This window comes from Chiloscyllium plagiosum, chromosome 12 (genome assembly GCF_004010195.1).
Source record: "Chiloscyllium plagiosum isolate BGI_BamShark_2017 chromosome 12, ASM401019v2, whole genome shotgun sequence".
In the NCBI taxonomy this organism is placed as follows: Eukaryota; Metazoa; Chordata; class Chondrichthyes; order Orectolobiformes; family Hemiscylliidae; genus Chiloscyllium; species Chiloscyllium plagiosum.
Window position 1 is genome coordinate 4,601,807 of NC_057721.1, and position 24,624 is coordinate 4,626,430.

At 40.7% G+C, this 24,624-nt stretch overlaps 1 protein-coding gene across 1 annotated transcript in view; it reads left to right on the top strand.

Annotated features, from left to right (window-relative positions):
• Window positions 1-4,503: 4,503 nt before the first annotated feature.
• The window catches only part of LOC122555478 (coiled-coil domain-containing protein 122-like), a 55,986-nt gene continuing 35,865 nt past the window's right edge, over window positions 4,504-24,624 (top strand). Inside the window, exons 1-3 of the mRNA XM_043701505.1 lie at window positions 4,504-4,620; window positions 18,234-18,632; window positions 19,514-19,630. Coding sequence (XP_043557440.1) covers window positions 4,504-4,620; window positions 18,234-18,632; window positions 19,514-19,630 — 633 coding nt within the window. The remainder of the gene's footprint in view (window positions 4,621-18,233; window positions 18,633-19,513; window positions 19,631-24,624) is intronic.

Consider the following 24,624-nt stretch of genomic DNA (forward strand, 5'->3'; position numbering starts at 1 on the left):
CCTTACCCTACCCGGGTCTTGTGCACAAGAGTTGCCCGACCGAAACCGCCACATCTGCCCGCCTTGTTTCCAGGGTCTCCCAGTCCGGACCGTACTCACCCAAACCACGAACAACAAGCAAGGGAGTTGGAGGTCACCGAAATCGGCGAGATGCACCTCCCCCATCGTCCCAAGAGTGTCGAGCAGTCAGAGTTTTGGATCCAGGACGAGCCCCCAATTGTGAGAAACAGAACTCACTCACAAATCAGCCTGAGACAAAGCCTTGGAAACAAGAACAATTTATTACAGCCTTGCAAGTACCGGACGCCTCTGCAATCAAGCAGAAATGCATGGGAAAACAAAGCATGTTAGCATTCTTATTCAGTTTGCAAGTTGCGGAATCACGCCTCCCTTTTCCCATCCTATCATAAACTGATTACCTCACTTTTTTTTTCTAGTTATTTTCTTATCTGGCCATCCTGCTGTCCTTGTATGTCTGCATTCTTTGTTCCTTGTTTGTTACAGCTTGTTCTTTTATCCAGTTTCTCTTATCATACTATAAGCTTTATTGTGAAATGCCCCTGCTGCTTCTTTTGTGGTCAACTCCAACACTTTAAAGTTATTTCTTAGTTTAAAACTATTTCTTAAACAAAAACCTCTATATTTGTTAAAATCTTAGCCTTAAGTATGCTGCAAGAATCCCGCGACCGTTTGTGTAATGTTCCCCTTCCCCTCCCCCTACAACACCCCCTCCCCCACCTGCAGAAACTACATTTCTAATCTCCCACATTTTGAGAAGAGAAGTGATGACCACAGACTTCAACATGAGAGGGACAACACCTGAAGAGTGAGAACCACCAAGGACATCTGCTTATTTGGGAAGATAAGCTCAATAGTCAGCAGAGTATTGGAAATGGGGTTAAGAGAGAAAGAGGTGACTTTCTTGGGTAAGATGAGGGTACTTAAAGAGGAACACACTTCTAGAAATACTAAGTAGAAATACTAATTTTATCCTAATTTACTTAAGCTCTTTGAAGGTCAAATTAGCACCTGATGCCCATATAAAGCAGGCCACTAAAAGGAGCATCCATATGGCACCTTCTAGGGCAAGTTCATATGGCTCGTTGGGACTTAGCACTTGTGGAAGAAGGTATTATTTTAATAGAATCCCCACAATGTGGAAACAGGCCATTCGGCCTAACAAGTCCACATCAACCCTCCAAAGATAATTCCAAAACCCACCCCCGGAACCCAGCATTTCCCATGGCTAACAAACCTAACCCATACATTCCTGAACACTATATGTAATTTAGCATGGCCAAAGTTTGGGAGAAGATTTGTAGCTCGGGTGCTCGTTGTTGTGGTTCTATTCGCCGAGCTGGGAATTTGTGTTACAGATGTTTCGTCCCCTGTCTAGGTGACATCCTCGGTGCTTGGGAGCCTCCTGTGACGTGCTTCTGTGATCTTTCCTCCGGCATTTGTAGTGGTTTGAATCTGCCGCTTCCGGTTGTCAGTTCCAGCTGTCCACTGCAGTGGCCGGTATATTGGGTCCAGGTCGATGTGCTTATTGATTGAATCTGTGGATGAGTGCCATGCCTCTAGGAATTCCCTGGCTGTTCTCTGTTTGGCTTGTCCTATAATAGTAGTGTCATACGACCAGCTATCCTTAGTAGCCACACACGCAATTGACAAGCAACATTAATTCGACTGGGACAACACTACTATTATAGGACAAGCCAAACAGAGAACAACCACGGAATTCCTAGAAGCATGGCACTCATCCACAGATTCTATCAACAAACACATCGACCTGGACCCAATATACCAGCCACTGCAACGGACAGCTGGAACTGACAACCGGAAGCGACAGAGACAAACCACTATAAATGCCGGAGGAAAGATCACAGAAGCGCTTCACAGGAGGCTCCCAAGCACTGAGGATGTCACCTAGCATGGCCAGTCCACCTAACCTGCACATCTTTGGACTGTGGGAAGAAACTGGAGCACCCGGCGGAAACCCATGCAGACACGGCAAGAATGTGCAAACTCAACACAGACAGACAGTCGCACGAGGCTGTATTCGAACCCAGGTCTCTGGTGCGGTGAGGCAGCAGTGCTAACCACTGAACCACCATGCCTTCCCATGTTAACAACGTTGTCTGCGTTAGTAATTGTCACAATGCAAAGTAGCACATAGTCAGAGCTTTCTGGCCCCTTTTTCCATCTTCTTGATTTCTCTGAGACAATTACTCCCCGTTCTTAGCTTATGCCATCCTGTCCCACAGATTCAGCGCAGAAGCAGGATGCGCAGTAATTATATACAGAAAACAATGATTAGATCATTCATCAATTGCAGCAATTCCATGTGCCCATGTTATTCTATCATAATTCACTCCAATGGTCTATGATATTTGCATCCTCTATTTCAAGTATCAACTTAGAGACATTCACCTAGGGGGAATTAGATAGTAATAGTGAGGATGTGACACTCAGTAATTCACAGAGCAGGAGTGAACCCAAAGATTGGATACCAATTCTTTTTTATTTGAAAGGAGAGGACTCAATAGATTTAGAGTCACGCGTCCCAGAGATCATGTTACCTGTATATCTGGTTAATATTTGAAAATGAGCAACAACTCCAGAGCCAAAGCCTAAATCTAAATCACAGTTTAAGTATACAGGATAGGCGATTGAGGCCTGAGATGAGAAATTTTTTAACCCAGAGAGTGGTGAGCCTGTGAATTCCATGCCACAGAAAAGCAGTTAAGACCAAAACATTGAATGTTTTCAAGGGGTTAGGTATAGTTCTTAGGGTAAAAGGATCAAAGGATATGAGCGAAAGCAAGGACAAGTACTGAGTTGGATAATCAGCCTTGATCATATTGAACAACAGAGCTAAATGACCTATTCCTTCTCCTGCTTTCTATGTTTCTAATGATTAGATGAAGCATAATCATTTCTGCAGTAACATCATAAAAAATTGTTTTCTTTATAGGAGTCAATAGAGCAAGTGGCAGTTTAATTTGAATCTTTAGTAAGATAACCAAGAAGTGTAAAGAGACCAATTGGTGCCTCCACCTTTATGTCAGAATTGCAGGAGGCAATAGGGAACCGAATGCAGCACACTGCGAATTATTGCTTATATACCATGTCAACTGCTGTGTCTCAGTTCTGGTAGCTGACATCAGACCAGCCATCTGAATTATCAATCTATAACCTAGTTGAAAGGAGACCATCCACCTGATACTGCCATCTCTTAAAGTAGCAGTGCCTGTCAAGTCTCTAACCTTCCTCCTTAGAACACCATGGCATTGGAAGGAAGGTGGAAAAGTGAAGTTTTTTAGGAGCATAGTTCAAATGTATAGACATCAATATATCTCTGCCAGGATAAAATTGCCATAAGGCACCAATTTTCCCTCTAAGCTCTGTGGCCACACAGCAACCCAAAATTCCTATGCAAGCAGCTTACGTGTTGGTCCCTTTAAGTTGCATATGAACAAACTCCTGCACACTTAAACAAATTGATCATGCATTACAAAAGAAAATTAGAGGACATGTTCTCTAATGAAATAGAGGATACACTGACATAACTCTTTGTTATTATTGGATGGTAGAGGTATATGGAAGGGATGCAATCTGTGGTACAGTTGTTTTCACTAAAATGATGATGATTGGTATGGATATTTGGGACCAAAGAGGGTTAATGTATTCTTATGTAGTATATGAAAACAATCAATATACTGAGTGGAAGAAAGTAAGGTTCATAAGTAGAGTTTGTTACATAGAATAGAAGATTTCACTCCTGACATGTATTGAGATAACTCTTGCAATAACTGTTGTCTAACTTATAATGACGGAGAATTCAACTATCTGGCAGCAGTCTGACATTTTGAGGAGCAAGTCTACGTATTTGAAGGCAAGGTTAAAAAAAAGTGTTGAAAAGCATTTTGACGCTGCAGAAATCTGAATTCAGAATCAGTCTTTTCCATATCAGATACACCTCATTTTCCATATACCAAGTCATCCTGGTAATAATTATGCATCATGAATCTTAGTCTGAATTGTCCAGAGTACATTGATGGTGGAAACCCAAGAAACTTGCAACTGCTATTAAATGCCTCTCACACTGACAATCCTAATAAAACTACTAAGGACTCTGAAATTACAGAAGATTCAAAAACCGAAAGGAAATTTAGCCAATAGTATTTTGAAAATACAAAAGTGACAGAAACAACTCACATTTGAATTTCTTCACTTAGTAGATTTCATGTGCTGTTTAAATGTCATACGTGCATGAAAAGTAGTGAGATTCATACAGCATAGAAAAGGCCTTTTAGCCTACTGTGTCTATGCTGACCAACAAACACCAAATTAGACTAATCCCTTTTACCTGCACTTGAGGGAATTCACACTTTTAAATGTTATTTGTAGCATACCATGTTAAGTCCATTTATGTAGAATAAATCAAATGCAACATAACTGACATACTAATCATATTTGGTGATTTTCTTTGCTTTTTGAGATATGACAAGACAAAGCACAGAGCTTTCGCTTTCCCAGATAGTTAAAGAAGTAGCACATCAACAGCATCAACAGAATGCAGAAGCAGAGAAAAGCAAGAATATTCTTAATAACTTGCAGGTAAACTGGTTTATATTACATTGAGAAAACAAGATTTCAAGTTAGTTTCAGTGTACCATCCATGCTGTTCTTTAGACAGGATCTTACAAAATTAAGTACTCGAAAACATGTGTTGGGTGTAAACTAATGTTAGTAACATACTTTGCAAAGATAAAATGAAAAGAGACTTTTCGTTATTTACAACTAACAGAATCGTAATCAGAAAACTGTACTGTTGTACAGACTTGAAGACAACATGTAGTTCATTCTGTTGAACAACTTAGTAGCTTCCATTGTTGCCACTCACACGGAAAGAATATTTTCTTAAACATGGAACTGCCAGAGATCACTTATAAAGTGAGTAGTTAAGGTGATTCAGATTGATGAATTAATTGACTTGGTAGATATAAAGAGGGTTGGGGTTATTAACACATGGGTGTTTTCCTCGTGGTGGAAAAATATAGAATGAAGTCTTTACACAATGTCTCTATTTTACTGTGTCACAACAACAAAAAGAATAAAAAGGAGTATCGGGGTTTTGCACACTAAGAGCATATTTTTGTACTAACTGGGTCAGTGTTATATACTATCCAGATGTAAATAAAGGGTGACTTGGTGATGGAATACCGGTCTTCATACAGTTATTTCATATGGAAAAACTAAAATTGGACAAATATTGTAATGCTGCTGTTGCTATTTACTGTGAAAGAATTTGCAAGTCCTGGTTTTGCTCAACAGAATTATTCAAAATGTTTGGTAGATTTAAATGCAGAAAATATTCTGGGTAGAATAACATGAAGATCTTGGAGGACAAATACATCAATCACTGGGAATTGTGTCACAGCTTTCTTTTTAAAAAAAGCAAACCAAGGCTTTAGTTCTTAGTAGATAAATGAAAAGTAGGGAATTTTAAACTGAACTTAAGAGGGGCTTGTGTGTGGAAGAAACTGGAAGACTGAGTAGTTAATAAACTTTTATCTTGGTTTCTGTTTCACCAACAGTCTTAGAACCAGATTAATGCCTGTGCAAATAACAGCATTAATACATGTACAATCTCTCCATATTGGTTATCACCAGAAAGAGAGTATAGGTGAGCAAGAGTGTGGAACAGTGAGCCGGGAAGAGCAGTATTGCTTCTCCCAACCCACGTTTTATTAATAAAGTTGCCATCAGACATTGTCCCCATTCTATCTCTAATCTCTACCCCAACCAGCTCAGTAGAACATTACCCCCCCCAAACAAAATCACCAGTCTGTTGACCCACAATCGATGTTTTGATTTCCCTCCAGATTGTGATTTATTCCCTATTTTCCAATCTCCTTCCATCCTACCCTTTGATTTTTCCATCTATTGATGACTCTTACCAATCTGAATCAGACCTCCTATCTTAAGGCCACTGTGATGCTGGTAGTGACCTGATCATCATCACTCTTCACTGACAAGTTCTTAGAGGCTTGACAGCTTGATGCTAAAGAAGTCTAAGGCCCAATGTCAGGGGTGCCCCAGACTTATAATTTAGTCCTATGCTGATAAAAAGCGTACCCACATTTCGAGGCAATTGTTCATGCCAATTTCTATTCATTTACCATTTAATATTAAAAAGTGTCTGCCTGAAGTGCAATCTGTCTACCAATGTTGAGAGGATCATGACAGCATGTGTTATAGTCCCTACTGATAATAGAGTTATAGTGATGTGAATGTAATCTTCCTGCTACATATGATGTCTCACAAATCATATACATTTACGTTCACTAAAAAGGTAAAACGTTGTGTGATGGATTGTAATAATTCTCTTTAAAGTACCTTAATCTAAAACCATGTAGTTCCAAACTGAAATTATGTCAGCTGCACTTATCCAATGATAGTTTCATTTGTAAATAAAACTTGAAAACAGTGAATAAAAAAGAAAACAATTTTTCAGAGGAGATTTGGGAACATGATAATCTTCAGTCCTGATATCAATCACTAACTTATTTTCCAATAAAAGACTAGCCTTCAGCAATTTCTGCCTGAAATAAATGAGCACTAATGATGCTGTAAACAGCGACTTTAGCATTGATATTGATTAAAATACAAATGATTTTTGCTTTTTGGTCATTATAAGTTTGTTTTGGATGTAATAACTTTAAATGATGACACTATATGTTCCAAGAAGTCAGAGTATATCAGTAAGGTTTCTGTATTCTGCCCTTCCACTATTTTGGCCCATTTTGTTCTTTCATTTAAGGAACAGAACTAAGGAGAGAAGAAGAACTAGTCCTGATCACCAGGGAAGAAGATAGGTATTGGGGCCCAGCTAAGGTGGATTTAATTAACCTTGTGTTTGCCATGGCAGAATTCATATTAAACTGGGAGTCAGAAGCACATTGCTGTTCAGACTGAGTTTTCCTACTCATCCAGCCTGCATTGCAGATAGGTCAGTGCTTCCCAATTATTTTCTTTTACACTTAGAGCTGTGAGAATGGAGGAGTGGCACTGTGGGGAGGTGGGTGCATGAAAAGATGGTTTATAGCGAAGGGAGGGAGACATTCAGTCTTTATTATTAAAGTGCAAAAGTAAAAGAAGCAGCAGTGTAGAATAGCCTCCAGTGCTATAATCCCAGTATTAATTTAAAACAAAACAGGTATAGTAATCCTCACCCCTGTATCATATAAAACAAAGCAGCAGCATATAATAGCCTATAGAACTGTATCAAATGTTAACATCAAGGAAAATAGCAACACAATAACCTTCATTGGTGTACTCCCTGTTAAAATAAAACAACATTGACTTCAATGCAAGAGGTCTGACAGGTCAGGCAGATTAACTTAACGCCTGGTTGAGAACTTGGGACCAGGATATCATAGCTGATACAGGCTCAGGGATGGACAGGACTGGCAGCTTAATGTTTTGGGTATAGATGCTATAGGAAGGATAGAAAGGGAGGCAAGAGAGGTGGGGAAGTGGCATTTTTGGTTAGAGACAATATTACGGCAATACTTAGGGAAGATAGACCTGCAAGATTGTCCAGTGAAGTTATATGGGTGGAAATGAGAAATAAAGGATTATCACCTTGTTGGGATTGTATTATATGCCCCCACCAATAGTCAGTGGAAAATTGAGAAGCAATATATAAGGAGATCTCAGATGTCTGTAAGAATAATAGGGATGTAATGGTAGTGAATTTTAACTTTTGCAAACATGGACTGGGATTGTAATTGTGTTAAGGGCATGGATGGGGAGGAATTTGTTAAGTGTGTACAAGAAAACTTTCTTATTCATTATGTGGATGTACCTACTAGAGAAGGAGCAATACTTGATCTTCTGTTGGGAAATAAGGCAGGACAAATGGCTGAGGTGCCAGTGGGGGAGCACTTTGTGCATACAGTCAAGCACTCAGCTTACAGACTGGACCAGGCTACATCTCAGATTGCTTGTTTGCTCTTTTCGAACTTGAACACAATACCTACTTGGACGCTGTCAGCATCCATGCTTTGCCTGCCTTGTCTTGCCTTGCCATGCCACGCCATGCCAGTTAGCACAGTCACACAACTAGGCAGCTTGTATTGCTAATCAACAGTCCTCAGTCAGTTAGTGGGAGTGGGGTTTGGTCTTCGGTAATGGCAGCTTCAGGATATTGGGAAGAGAGGAGTAGATGTGAATGGGGGGGGGCACAGTATCTGCAAAGGGGTATACATTGAAGCATCACTTGGAAAGGATAATGTGGGAGGGTGAATTGTCCACAGTCAGGAGCATCTTGGCTTCAAAGAGGAGGCAGTGAATGCTCACACCTGGCATGGTCACCTCATATGCCGGGGCAGGGTGGAAAAAATATGCAGGTCCAAGACTTGTAGGGTGGAGATCTGGGAAGGTATAAAATGTGGATGTTCAAGAGCTCACTGAAACGTTCAAGCAGATGCTGAAAGCTATTACCATCTTCCAGCATGCTGGAAGTTGAAAGTGCACACGGGGAAACAAAATGACGGAAGATTGTTGCTGCAGAAACTCCTCTTTCCAGATTTGGAGAAATTATTTTGCTTTCTCCATTCTAATCCCTATGAATGGTCTCCTAGTATAGCTTCACCTTATTTAATTTCATGTTTTCACTGCACTGTAATTCTGCCGTTCTTCAAGTCTCACTGAAAAACCTGTGAACCTGTACTTAAGGAAACTGTCACTGCACCTGTCTATCATCTACAAGGCAAGTCAGGAATGTGATTGAATATTCCCCACTTTCCTGGATGAGTGTAGCTCCAACATTTGAAGCCTGACACCATTCAGGACAAAGATAATCTTATCACACTTGATCCATCACCTTCAACATTCACTCCCTTTGCCACAGAGGCAGTAGTGTGTACTGGAGGGGTTAAGTTAGTTAAGGGTTGAAGCTTTAGCATATAGTCAATAATAAGCAAAACTAGTAATGAGAAATGAATAGCAAGACGTTCAGACTGTCAAAGCTAATAGCATAGAAGCCACGCCATCAGTGGTCTTGTAAGAGAATGATAATGTCTATGAGAGACTGTGGGAGAACAAAGATAATGTGAGACACATAGACATTGAAATGTAGAATTGTAATGTGCATGCTATTTTCTGTATAGAGCTTGAAGATTTTCTGTAACCTACCAGAGTGTATTCACAGTGTATTAAAATTTCCTCTCCATACGTACATTTGAAATAAGTAATAGTTCTTTTGTTTGCCTGAAATTGTTTATCCATTTGTCAAATTGACCTCATCACATTGTGCCTGCTATAAAACGCACTGCATTAACTCTCCAAGGTTCCTCCAACAGCACCTATCAAATCTACGACCGCTACTATCAAAAAGGTGAAAGGCAGCTGATACATGGAAACATCATCTACAAATGTTTCTTCAAGTCACTCAACATCCTTACTTGGAACTATAAAACCATTCCTTCACCTCTAATGAGAGGAAAGCCTGGAATTCCCTTCCTAATAGCACTGTGAACATCACAACATTTCCAGGAACTGCAGTGATTCAGGAAGGAAGCACACCATGAACTTCTCCAGGACAATTAATTGGATATACCACTTGGGGATAAAGGGTTCAAAGGATGAAGTGGAAAAGTGGGAACAGATCATAATAAATGGTGGAGCAAGTTCAAAGGTCTGAGTGGCCGACTGCTCCTATTTTCTATGTCAGACACCTACATCCCATGAGTGAATAAAAACAGTTATAGATAGAATTCTTACTTTTTTGTTTCTCATTTCCAAAGAATTTAAAAGGCTCACTGCTAGATGTGAATGGATTGTGAAAGAAATTGTTCATAGTGGAACCCACAAGTAAATACAAAAGCTGAATTCTCATTTCAGTTTCTCACATTCAGTCACTTGCTCACATGCTTACACACACTCACTTTCTCTCATATTCAGTCACATGCACCCACTGTCTCACATTCCTTTTAGTAGTTGAATTGGGGAGTAGGCCCCAGGAATTACCTGTAGAGGAATGAGCTAGGGATTGTCAGTGAAGGAGTCAGTTGCACCCACGTTGACTGAGGGACCTACAGTATGGAAACAGGCCATTTGGCCCAATAATTTCACACCGACCCTCCAAAGAGTATCCCACCCAGACCCATTCCCCGACCCTATTACTTTACATTTCTCCTGACTAATGCACCTAACCTACACATTCCTGAACACTATGGGCAATTTATCATGGCCAATTCACTAACTTGCACATATTTGGACTGTGGAGGAAATCGAAGCACCCGGAGGAAATCCACGCAGACACTGGAAGAATGTGCAAACTCCACACAGACAGTTGGCTGAGGCTGGAATTGAACTCAGGTCCTTGGTTCTGTGAGGCAGCACTGCTAATACTGAGCCATTGTGTTGCCCTGGCATCAATGATGGGGCTAGCAGTCATCATCAGCCACTCTGGTCAGGCCTCAATCAGGGGTTTAGGAGGAGAGGAAAAAAGGTATTATCAGCAATGTTAAATTCACTGACCAGGGCATGTTCAGCAGAAACATCCATGATACAAAACTGGCAAGAAAGAATAAACGAGGGATTTTACCAGCTAGAGATTTTAGCTTGTCTTAAGAGACAAGTGACTGCTGTTGTTCAGAACAAGAACCATCGTTGGCTGCTTAACTTGACAATAGAAATAGTTTGCACTAGATTAGCTGCTTTGGGTGTCTATATTTCTGATTGACAGGATAATCGGACAGTGTGCTTCACCTCCATGTTTAGCACTTCTGCAATCGTTTTCCTGGGCATAGTTGTACCACTTGACTGCCATTATAGGAATTGTGAGTTGTAATACTCAGAATTTTTAAGGCAGCTCTACTGAGGACAAATCATTGTGACCCATAGTTTGGGAAACCCTGGGTTAGGTTTTTAGGGAAGGAGGAAGAGGAGGTTGTGTCCAGCTCACTCACTTGAGGTTTTCTATTTTGGTGTTAGAATATGGCAGCAAGTGTCTTAAATGTGTTGTTTAATCTAATTCTGGATTAGTGGTGCTGGAAGAGCACAGCAGTTCAGGCAGCATCCAAGGAGCTTCAAAATCGACGTTTCGGGCAAAAGCCCTTCATCAGGAATAAAGGCAGTGAGCCTGGAGCGTGGAGAGATAAGCTCGAGGAGGGTGGGGGGGGGGAGAAAGTAGCATAGATCACTTTTCAGGAAAACCTCAAAAATAAATATTTTCAGATCACAATTTCAGTTAAAGTTCTTTAGTGTACCCATATTAATTGCATGATTACTTTTCAAATTAGTATAAACATCACAAAACGATTCTTGTATTAAATAAAACAGAAATTGGGAACTAAAAAACACATACTAACTGAGAAATAACCTTTGTTGACTATACAAACAAAAACAATGTTTTTCCGTATGGATTTTTTCAGAATGTTTCTACTTTCAGCTCAATGGAAGAGCTCAATCCAGTAATTCTCCACTTGACAAATCAAAACGTGACTATTAAAAAGGAAGCAAAGTCATAAATATTAGCCGTTAGCAGCCAACAAACTGATGACAATGTCATTACTGATGTACACATCTCGATTAGGTAAAAATAATGACTGCAGATGCTGGAAACCAGATTCTGGATTAGTGGTGCTGGAAGAGCACAGCAGTTCAGGCAGCATCCAAGGAGCTTTGAAATCGAGCTCCTTGGATGCTGCCTGAACTGCTGTGCTCTTCCAGCACCACTAATCCAGAATCTGGTTTCCAGCATCTGCAGTCATTATTTTTACCTCGTTGTTTAATCTAATGCCTAGTGCGTGTTATCTTCACCTCATTTTCAATGCATGTAAGATGCTGTAGACTTGGCAAGCAAAAAGGAGGCTATCGCCCTTCATGGAACCTTCTGAGGACAGAGGTTTACGAGCTATGTTTAAAGGACAGCTGGCACCACTCCATTGGCTGCAAACCATAAACTTCCCAGGGACGGTTAATGGTTGCCCCAGCAGCCAAGAAATGTTTGCAAACAAGCAGATGCTGGTACCTAGGGTTTAATGACGCTGCCTTGCAATTGCTGCTAGATGGAGTCACTGAAAGGGGAGACATCTTCTACCCTGGTGATATTATCAGGAGACCATCCCATCAAACCAATCTGGCCTTGGACTATATAGCAGCAAAATACTATTTCTTGCCTCAATGTGCAGTATTACATAACCAATTGTGGTTTTACTGTATCTTGGCTTTTTTAAAATACATCTTTCCATAAAGATGATGATTACATTTTCTTTTTAACGTTTTATCCACTTGCAATGCTGTGGGTAATATAAGTCAATTCCATTGCACAAATATAGCCCAGAGCATTGTGCAAGATGAAACATAGCATATACATTTACAGAAGCAGAAATTCTGACATAAAATCTGCACCCCATTTTCTATCCAGAATGTAGTGTTGAGCTATTGTTAATGCAGTGTTGTAGATATAAATCAAACTATCATCACCTCTAAAATTACCATCATAGACTTCTGCTGAGTATTTGTGAGCAATGGCGATTAGCTAATTGACAAGGCAGGCTAAAATATTCCTTTATAGGAAGTGGGCATGAGGAAGTATAGATAAATTTGCTGCATACCTTAGTGGGCTTCTTTTGATAATGCTGTTAATTTACCCCCAGTTAAGGAAACAGAGAGGTCAGGGATGGGAAGAATCATAGGTGCACTGAGTGAAAGCAAGAAAAGAGGTGAAACTGTAAGCAAATACTGTGAGATTCTCCAGCTTAGAGGAACAGCAAGAAATAGCACAGATACAATCATCAGTATATTTGAAAATAGGAGTGAGGAATGGGCAGAGTAGGGTTCGAATAAAGAATTTTCCACAAAGTTAAGATCCATGTGGGTATTCATATCATCACAATCACACCAAATTTGTCTGCAGTATGGTCAGTGATCTGAAATTTATTTGATTCATTTATCCCCTTTTAGTTTGTTTTAATTGTGTTCCAAATTTAAAAAATATCCAGCAACAAAGCTTCAGTTTCAAATAAAAATAAAACAATGCAGATGATGGAAATCTGAAGCAAGCACAGAGAATGCTGGAGAAACCCAGCAGGTCAGGCAACGTCTGTGAAGAGAGAAACAGAGTTAATGTTTTGAGTCAAAAACTGTTTTTCCCATTGACAGAGGCAGAGGAGGCCCAGTGCAAAAGTCAGGATTAGGAGGGAGTTATAGAATTCACAGAATCCCTATAGTGTGGAAACAGGCCCTTTAGCCCAACAAGTCCACACCAACCCTCCAAAGAGTAACCCACCCAGACACATTCCCCTACTCTATATCTAGGATAGGGTATAAAAAAAGGATATTAAAATTTTCTAGGAATTCAGTAGGCCTACACATCCCTGAACACTACGGGTAATTTAGCATGGCCAATTCACCTAACCTGCACATCACTGGACTGTGGGACGAAACCCACATGGACACGGGGAGAATGTGCAAACTGCACATAGACTGTCACCCGAGGCTGAAAGCAAACCCGGGTTCCTAGCGCTGTGAGGCAGCAGTGCTAACCACTGAGCAACCGTGCCATAGTTAGAAAGCAATGAAGGTGAACAAGCTGAAAGATTAAAACAGAAATCCCATTGGAGAAAAGAGCAGAATTTCTTCAAGGTGGGCATACCTGGAAGAGAAGCGGCAGTGAATTAAATGCACAAATAAAACCAAAATACTGTGGATGTTGGAAATCTGAAATAAATACAAAGAATACTGGAAAAACTCAACGATACTGGGGAATGTGTCTGGGTGGGTTACTCTTTGGAGGGTTGGTGTGGACTTGTTGTGCTAAAGGGCCTGTTTCCACACTATAGAGATTCTGTGAGTTCTATAACTCCCTCCTAATCCTGACTTTTGCACTGGGCCTCCTCTGCCTCTGTCAATGAGAAAAACAGTTTTTGACTCAAAACATTAACTCTGTTTCTCTCTCCACAGATGTTGCCTGACCTGCTGGGTTTCTCCAGCATTCTCTGTGCTTGTTTCAGATTTCCATCATCTGCATTGTTTTATTTTTATATGAAACTGAAGCTTTGTTGCTGGCTATTTTTAAAATTGGAACACATTTTTTAAAAAAACTAAAAGGGAATAAATGAACCAGATAAATTTCAGATCACTGACCACGCTGCAGACATCTGGTAGATGTCTGGTAGCATCTGTGTAGAGAGAAATAAAGTTAACATTTCTCACCTAATAGAACCTTCTCCACAGATGTTTCTGGACCTGCTAAGTTTCTGAGAGTACTGAGTATTTCCAGCATTATCAGTTTTTATTTCAGTTTTGGTTTCATAACACGTTCTTTACTGTTTTTGGTCTTTGGGGAGATGATTTCAATACTGATTAACAGTTTAACCACTAATAAAGTCAATGTTCTTCTACTTAAGTTCTGAAAATATACTTTGCTTCAAAAACCTAACATTTAATTGCAATTTTTTAAACATATAGGAATGATCAGAACACATAAAGGAACTGAATGTTACCCAGAAACAACTAAGCATCAATTTTGGGGCAATTAAGGAAGAGTTTCTTTCCCAGAGCACCAGTGATTTCTTTCATTCAATTCTCTGCTACTCACCTTATTAAATGTGCACTACGGATCCATGGCACTGCTTTCTTTCTAGTGTATATGTTGTTAACTCCATATTTAGGCCCCAGCTGCTTACCATGTTACACACTGTCAGCCTGGTCTTAAGTAGTCACCCAGGTGAGAGCAATGTCCACTATAGAGAACCGCACAACAATGACCAAGGTGGTTAATGACCTTCTCTATTCGGCAAGAGTAGCTGCCTCAATCTTCTCTGTGCTATGTCATGCCACCCTAACTCTGCCTTTGCACACCCACCTCTCACCAAGTCTCATGGTCTACCATATACCGTATTGCATGCAGGCTTTTGGCTCAATGGTTCAAGCCTATTTAATCTTGTCAAATGACCTAACCCTTTCTACTCTCTGTAATTCCTATTCATTGACTCAGGACACCTCACCACCTTTCTTGTCTGATGAAGTACCAGCCCTTTGACTGTTCATTACTGCCAAACATGATGAGTTGCCTAGCTATCTGTGCTAAAAGGCAAGGAGAGGCAGAGATGCTGTGAGTACAAGTAAAGTAAACCCTGAGATGCACCCTGTTCTAATACATGAGATGGGTGCTTGTTACTGTGCAAGAAACCAATCTGGTGGCAGTGCCACAATGTAAGGTGCCACTGATTCCAAAGTGCACAATTGAAGTGCTAAATTGTATTAAAAGTGATTCCTAACTGTGCCCTGATGACATTGTGAGACTGGTGCATTGCTGATCCAACTCCATGCTGCCCATGGAGCATTCCTGAGATGTTGGGGAATGTTGGTCAAGATGAATACCCAGAGAAAGTATTAGTGAGTTGCAACTGGTAGCCACCTGTTCAAACTTCCATGTCAGGAATTGTTGTCATCTAGTTTCTCACATGACTTGGGAAAATAGCAAACTGCATGTAAATTAGGTGAGATTATGTAAAAAGCAAATGATCATGTATGAATTAGATCTCTTGCCACTAACTAGCAAGATTCTCGTCTTGGGTGTAAAATCAGATTTTCTTTTTTCTGTTGAGAATCAATTTTTTCCATTCTCACCATGTATTACCAGTTGTCTCACCATTGCCTATGTTAATCAGATACAGAGGAACCTCGATTATCTGGCATTCGATTATCCGAATATCGGATTATCCAGCAAGATCGCAAGGTCCAGATGCTCGGCTAAACTATATTATCTGGCATTCGATTATCCAGAATTTTATTAATCAAGTAAAATACTACCCGCCATGTCCTTTGGATAATCGAGGTTCCTCTGTACGAGGAAGACTCTACTAAGCATAACAGTAAAATCTTTCAGAATGTAACTTCCATTGATTATTGTCATCTGGAAGCCAGCCTGGCATGTTTCAATTGTAACTTAAAAATTATTTTCACTACATTAGGTTACTTGAGAAGATAATAAATTTATTTATTAAGCATATGGAACTGTGCCATAGTGTATTGGAGCAGAACTCGTATTGTCAAATCATTGTCAGGTGAATTGGGCGGCACGGTGGCACAGTGGTTAGCACTGCTGCCTCACAGCGCCTGAGACCCGGGTTCAATTCCTGCCTCAGGCGACTGACTGTGTGGAGTTTGCACGTTCTCCCTGGGTCTGCGTGGATTTCCTCCGGGTGCTCCGGTTTCCTCCCGCAGTCCAAAGATGTGCAGGTCAGGTGAATTGGCTGTGCTAAATTGCCCGTAGTGTTAGGTAAGGGGTAAATGTAGGGGCATAGGTGGGTTGCGCTTCGGCGGGTCGGTGTGGACTTGTTGGGCCGAAGGGCCTGTTTCCACGCTGTAATGTAATGTAATCTAATCTAATAAGTTTCCACTAAGTCTAACAATTCATTTTCAAATTCCCAACATTTTCTTAAGCCAATGCATGTCACTAATAATAAAAATGAACTGAATTATATCTTGTCCAACTGTTAGATTATGACTTCTGCAACATTTGACCTATTGGACTAGATTATGGGTGGCTCAGTGGTTAGCACTGCTGCCTCACAGCACCAGGCTCCCAGGTTCGATTCCAGCTTTGGGCAACTATCTGTGTGGAGTTTGCACATTCTCCCTGTGTCTGCGTGGGTTTCCTCTGGGTGCTCTGCTTTCCTCCCACAGTCCAAAGATGTGCAGGTCAGGTGAATTGGCCATGCTAAATTGCCCATAGTGTTAGGTGCATTAGTCAGAGGGAAATGGGTCTGGGTGGGTTACTCTTCGAAGGGTTGGTTAGGCCGAAGGGCCTATTTCCACACTTTAGGGAATCTAATCTAATTATATTAATGGCATTAGGATATATTAACCAGTTAGACCAGTAAAAATCTACCTTTAGTTAAATATCTGAACATATGGCAAAAGAGTCATTGAGTCGTACAGCACGGAGACAAGCCCTTTGGTGCAAGTTGGTCCATGCCGATCAAAATGCCCGTCCACGCTAACCTCATTTCCCTGCACTTGGCCCTTATCCTTCTAATCCTTTCCTATCCATGTATTTGTCCAAATGCCTTTTAAATGTTGTTAATATACCCGTCTCAACCACTTCCACTGGCAGCTTATTCCATATGCGTACCACCCTGTGTAACAAAAGTTTCCCCTCGAGTTCCCTTTTGTTCTTTCCCTTCTAACCTTAAACGGATGTCTTCTCGTCCTTGATTCCCCAACCCTGGGAAAAAGACTAGGTACATTCACCCTATCCATGCCTTTCATGATCTTATACAATCCTCTTCGGCCAGTCTCCTATGTTCTAAAGAAAAAAATTCCAACTTGTCCAACCTCTCCCTATAACTCAGACCACTGAGTCCAAGGGCAAAATCCTTATAAATTTCTTCTGCACCCTTTTCAGTTTATTAACATTCTACTGATAACAAGGTGTTCAAACCTGAACGCAATACTCTGAGTGTGGCCTCACCAACGCCCTGTATAACTGCAAACATAACTTCCTAACTTCTGTACCCAGTGCCCTGACAGATAAAGGCCAGTGTTCCAAAAGCCTTCTTCACTACCCTGTCTACCTGTGACTCCACTTTCAGAGAACTGTGAACCTGAACTTCCAGATCCTTCTCTTCCGCTATACTTCTTAAAGCCCTAACATTCACCATGAACTCCTACCTTGATTTGACTCTCCAAAATGCAAGATCTCACACTTATCTATATTAAACTCCATTTCCTGTTTCTCAGCCCACTTCCCCAGCTGATCAAAGTTCAGTTTCTGATAACCTTCCTCACTGTCCACAATACCTCTTATTTTAGTGTCATCGGCAATCATGCCTTGTACGTTCTCATCCAAATCATTAATATCGATAGCAAACAGTAATGGGCCCAGCACCGACCCCTGAGGCACTCCACTAGTCACAGGCCTCCAGTCCGACAAGCATCTTTCCACTGTTACTCTCTGCTTCCTACAATCAAGCCAATTTTGTATCCAATTTGCCAGCGCTCCCTGGATTCCATGCAATCTAACCTTCCAGAGCAGCCTACCATTTGGAACCGTATCAAAGGCCTTGCTGAAATCCATAGAGGCTGCGTCTACTACAAAGTACTGCAAAAAACACCGTTAAAATCTGAAGCACTGTTTTCCTCTTTGATATCTGAGTAGAATGAATGCTTACTGTTCAGTTTTAAAATGAATCTAATTTTATTTACAGGTCAAATTATTTGAACTGGAAAAGGAAAATAAAGTTGTTCTGCAGGAAATTAGAAAAACTGAGAAAGAGGTTTATCATTTAGAGAATGAATCAGAAAATCGGCGACAGTGTTGTGCTGATCTGGAGGCCCAGCTCTGGAATCTTAATGCAAGTAATTTGCAACTCCAGTATGGTATACAACAACAAGAAGAAAAATATTTGAAGTTGCTGTCTGAATATGATAAATATCGAAAAAAAATATTGGCTCATAAAGAGGTGATGAATCAGGTAGAAAGTAGAAATCCAATAATGATGCAACTTGAAGAAAAAATGCTTATGCTCCAAGAATTAAAGACAAAGAAAGAAGAATTGGTGACAGATCTTATGAATCCTGAAGGAAATATTACAAAACAAGTACAGGTTGGAAACGTTTCCAAGTTATTATTTAATGTACTATATTCTGGAATTATTTTTAACCATCTTACACTCCATTATCTTGACTTTCCTATCCTCATGTTATAGTAAGCCCCAACTGCTCATAGTTTTGAAAGCATGTGTTATTTCTTCCCAATTTTGGGGTAGATTTTCCAGAGGAGACAGAATACCTAACCCTTGACTCCCAAACCAAAAGCTTAGTTGATGCTTTGACTATCAAATCCAGCTGCTTGGCAGTGATTTTGCATTGGCCGCGTCCTTAACAGAATGTCACATCAGTCCTGACATTGAAAACTGCCAACCATCCTGATTAGCCAGAGGTGTCAGAAGAGCGTACATGGCATTTCTAGGTTTAATAAGCTGTCCCAAAGTAAAATATCTCCCAGATGGGTCTAAATCGAGGTTTCTTGGGTAAGCTTGCTGAGAGAACTCTGCAAAGGTTGAGAGGAGTAGGTAGTTGAGTCAGAGAGCTCTGGGGAGAGGGTGCATATCTCCATTTGAGGTGACCTCTGTGCCCTTCTGTGACATAACCTCTTCTTGCCTGACAGTTGCCCAGGTAGTCAAAGGTGTTGGGCTGCTTGTTTTGTCCTCCTCTTCGAGCCCAAAAAGGTGAGGTACAGTTGTATTGAGGCCTTTATGCAGCAGTTAATTTGAGGGTCTCGATATGCTTAACAATGGGCAGGATGCTTGATATTTTACTTGTTCCGCTCACTCATTCTGTTAATAATTGAAGATTGAGGTTCTTCAGTGTTTATCAACACGTAAAATATTTTCCTTCACTCCAATGCTAAAACAAACTGAGATGCTTCATTGAGCAATGGCTTTTATACTGAAAAAAATTAAAGTATATTTTATTGTTTAAACAGGAAGAAATTACAGAATTAAAAAACAAAATCCCAGAAATAAGAGAAGCGATTAATGAAAAATCAGTTTTGCTAATCAAGGAGCAAGAACGACATGCTCAGCTTCAGAAAGAGATAGAGGTAACAAATCTGTATTTGCAAACTTGATATTAGTGGTTCTGGGTGGGATTGAACATTTGAAATTCTGAAATGTGACCTCGAACCAGCAGTACAAGTGCCAACTGACTTTTTTTTTAGTTGACAGTTATTTGTTGTGTATCTGTCTCTTTTTTTGATAAGAAGGGCTTTTCATTATGATTAGATTACCTACAGTGTGGAAACAGGCCCTTCAGCCCAACAAGTCCACACCAAACCTCTGAAAAGAAACCCACCCCCCTATATTTACCCCTGACTAATCCACCTAACACTACGGGCAATTTAGCATGGCCAATTCACCTAACCTGCACATCTTTTACTGTGGGAGGAAACCGGAGCACCCAGAGGAAACCCACGCAGACACAGGGAGAATGTGCAAACTCCACACAGACAATTGCCAAAGGCAGGAATTGAACCTGGGTCCCTGGCGCTGTGAGGCAGCAGAGCTAACTGCTGAGCCACCGTGCCACCTTCAATTATGTTTTGTAAATGAGGCTTACACAATGCAGTTGGGAGCTTGAATTTAATTTCATAGAGTCATAAAATCCCTACAGTGTGGAAACAGGCCATTTGGCCCAGCAAATCCACACTGACCCTCCAAAACACATCCCACCCAGACCTACTCCTATAACCATGCATCTCCCATGGCTAATCCATCCAGCCTGCACATCCCTGGACACTATGGGCAATTTGGCTTGGCCAATCCACCTAACCTGCACATCTTTGGACGGTGAGAGGAAACCGGAGCACCCCAAGAAAACGCACGCAGACTCGGGGATAATGTGAAAACTCGACAGACAGACACCTGAGGCTGGAATCGAACCTGGATCCCTGGTGCTGTGAGATAGTAGTGCTTACATTTAACCTAACTGCTAAATGGAGATAGGAGCTGCTGGATCATTGAGCTAAGTATTTTTATAGCACTGCTTGTGGAATAGGAAACAGCAGTTGTAGCCACCCCTCATGCCAACATTCTGCTGTGATCATCCAACTCCTTCCCACACAAAGCTTCAGTCTTTTCTGATTACTAGGATCCCCTTTGCTCCTTATGTGCATCCTTCTATGCCGACTTTTCTGCTGGAAAATGCTCCAAGCCGTCAATCTGGCCAGCATCCAGACAGGAAAGAGAATTAAAATATGATCATTAAGTCCTACCATTAAGCTTGACAGGAATTCCATATTCACAGAATTTCACTATTCTCCCTGCAACTCCCTCCCCAGTAATTATTGGAGCTATTTACCCGAAGAACCCAAATAGGATGTAGTATTAAACTTAACAACTTAAATCAGATTACTTTGTAAACTTCAGTAAAACAAGCACTCAAATTAAACATAAATTGAAATAATATTTTCTGAATTTGGCCTCTTGAGTATTAGCAATAATCCTTAACATATTTTCTACAAAAATCATTAATGTGTCAAACAAACCATCAGCACAAGTGTAGTAGCGGAGTAAGCTCCCTACTAATTAGAATCATACCTAATGCAATAAAAAAAGATTTGTAGTTGTCAGAGACTAATTATCTCTGGCCTAGGACATTACTGCAGGTCTTTCTTTGTAGTGTTCTGAATCCAATCATCTTCAATTGCATCTTCAGTGTCTTCTCTCCATCATTAGTTCAGAAATAAGGATATTCATTGATGACTGTAAAGTGCTGAGTACCACTACTGATTCCTCAGATATTGAAGCAGTCCAAGCCCACATTCACCAGTTTTTTGGCTGACAAATGGAACTTTCATTCACACAACATAAGTGCTAGGGAGTGACCATTTCAAACAATCATCTGCACTTAATGTTAATTAACATTGCCAATCACTGTACCATCAACTTAAGTTGCAGGTCAGAGGCCAGGAACTCTGTAGTAAGTAAATTTGTTTTGAATTTTCCCAATACTTTCTACCATCAGGAATTTGATTGTCCACTTGCCTGGATGAGGGCAGGTCTATCAATACTTGAGCTCAACACAATCCAAACATCAAAATACCTTAAACTTTCACACCCTGGATCATCTGCACTGCATCACTTCACCAAGGCTCCTTCATTAGCACCTATAATAATGCCTAGAAGGGCAAGAGCAGCAGATCAATGGAAGCATTACCACTAGCAAGTTCCACTCCAAACCACGCACCATCTTGTATCGGAACTAGATCACCATTCCTTCATTGTCATAGGATGAAAAAATAAATATGGGTATGCCTACACCAAATTGACAGGGGCAGTTTGACACATTAATGCATCTCACCACCAACCTTTCAAAAGCAGATAGGATGGATAACAAGGAGGGTAGCCTTGCAGTTACCCTCAAATCAGATGAAAGAATTTTGGAAAGAAAAAGTAGCCAGATTGCAGATGAATGTTAACAGCTTTTCCTTTCAATCCCTGTAGTTTTGGTGGAAAATTCACAAGAACCCTAGAAAAACAGCTTTCCACCATTTATATGCATGAATCATTGGAATTTGTTCAACTATTAGAGAGCCATTTTTTAAAAAATATATGTATTTATTGAAAATATTTTACTCTTTTACAAGAAAAGTTATGAAACTACAAAAATTCAAAGAAGCAGAAATAATACCACATTATTATATTGTTAACATTAACTATAAACTACCTACTACTCTACGAAATATAATCGTCTCATATTTACTTAACCCAAGTTAAAATAAACTCGGATGAAAAGAAATAGAATTAAACTAAATTACAATCCAATTAAACTAAATTATATTACATTACACTACTCCATTCGCTGCACCTCCACCTAAGCTCCCATCCGTGGGAGCAACAGTTATTATACCCATATTTACCAGACCTCCTCCCCTCGTGGCCCCCGGGCCACCATACACAGTCCTCATGACGATATGAAGGCCCTAATCAGTACCACCGATATGTCCATGTCTATGTAATTTAGAAAGGGCCGTTATGTCTTATAAAATCGCTCTGTTCCATGGTGCATCATTCTCGTCAGATAATCTTGGGGGATGTGCTCCATCTCAAGTCTGCACTACCCCGCAAGACCTAGAGGTTTTTCTGATATCCTGTTCATTAGAATGTTCTTCCTCGCACAGTTTGTAAGAATATTAAATAACCGCTTCCCGTGTTCATCCAGAGAGGGCAGATTCGGCAATCCCAAAAGAAGGGCTGCTTTTAGCAGGGCCTCAAGCACCCACTGCTGCTCTCTCTGCCTCTTTCCAGTTGTTGAATATGAAATAATCAGACCCCTTAAATACGCCTTCGTGGTCTCCCAAAGGACCGATGGATTACTGGCCGTACTCCAATTGATATCCCAGAAAATCCTAAACTCTCTTGTAATGTACTGTACAAAGTTGCCATCCCTCAACAGAAACTGATCCATATGCCAGTGCCGTGTGTCTGTTCCACTACCCTTGGTCTTCACATCCAAGTACACTGTCACATGGTCCGAAATAGTTATGTTCCCAATCCTGGAGGCCAACACCAAGCCCAAACAAACCGACGGAATAAAGAACATAACAATTCTTGTGTGGCACTTGTGCGAGTTGGAGTAAAAGGTAAAATCCCTCCCATTAGGGTGGAGACACCTCCACACATCCACTAGCACCAACTCCTTACACAAGTCCACGAGTTGTCTAGACTGCAGAGATACACCCGACAGACTTCTTGGCATCCTGTCTACCCCAGAGTCCATGAGATGATTAAAGTCTCCTCCTTTAATCATCCATGCTCATCCTTGATTTGTACCAGTATGGCCACTCCTCTGCTTTTGGAGTTGAAGGAGGAGAATACTCTACCACATCCTTCCTGCTGTAACTTCAGATGTTCCCTATCAGTTAAATGTGTCTCTTTCAGTACAGCAATGTCAACCCTTTTCTTTTTAAGATACGAGTGCACATTTTTCCTTATAATGGGGGAATGGCTCCCCTTTATATTCCAGGTGCACCACCTGAACAGATTGCTAGCCATGACGGCTCACCACAGCCCACGGTCCTCCGAGAGGTAAAAGCCCATTCAATGTGTGGCGAGTGGAAAAAACACAGACTTTATAAAATCGAAAAACTATTCCTGCAAATGCTACTAAAACTAAGAAACTAACCACTACTCCTAATTTGAATAAATAAACACAAAAGCCACAAATCACTAGCGATCTCCCCTCTTGCCCATAGGGGACATTCACTCCCAACCTTATAGCCATCCTTGCATCTTCCAATTAAGGCCATGCCCCAAATCCAGACAATGGGGAAAAACACATGTTATTTACACTCCTGAAAGTTAACAATGGATGCTCTCCACACCCCCCATACCTCAAGCCCACACACCTTTACACCGGGAGTAACCACCCTTCATCCAGAAAAACAGAACAGCAAAATAACAGATAATTACAAAACAGATACAATATTAAACAAACTGAATTTTATACAAAGCAATACCAAGCCTATAAGGCCAGAAACCACGAAAGGGAAAAGAACAAAGAAAGAGAAGATTAAAAAAATTGTTATTGTCTGCAAACATCTTTCCCCCTCGGTCCAAGTCAATTATTTCAGAGCATTCACAAATTCTTTTGCTTTTTTCACCAAGTCAAATTTATAGACAGATTCCCTATAATTAAAATGTAGTACACCTGAGTACCTCAGAGTACTCAACACCAACAACTGCCAATCTCCAAACACCATCCTACAACTCATCCGCTTTACCCTTGAACACAACATCTTCACCTTTGACAACCAGTTCTTCATCAAGACACACGGAACAGCCATGGGGACCAAATTTGCACCCCAATATGCCAACATTTTTATGCACAGGTTCGAACAAGACTTCTCTATGCAGGATCCCCAACCAACATTATACACCAGGTACATTGACGACATTTTCTTCCTCTGGACCCATGGCGAGGAGTCACTGGTAAAACTACACAGTGACATCAACAAGTTTCATCTCACCATCAAACTCACCATGGACTACTCTCGACTATCTGTCTCATTCTTGAACACATGCATCTCCATCAAGG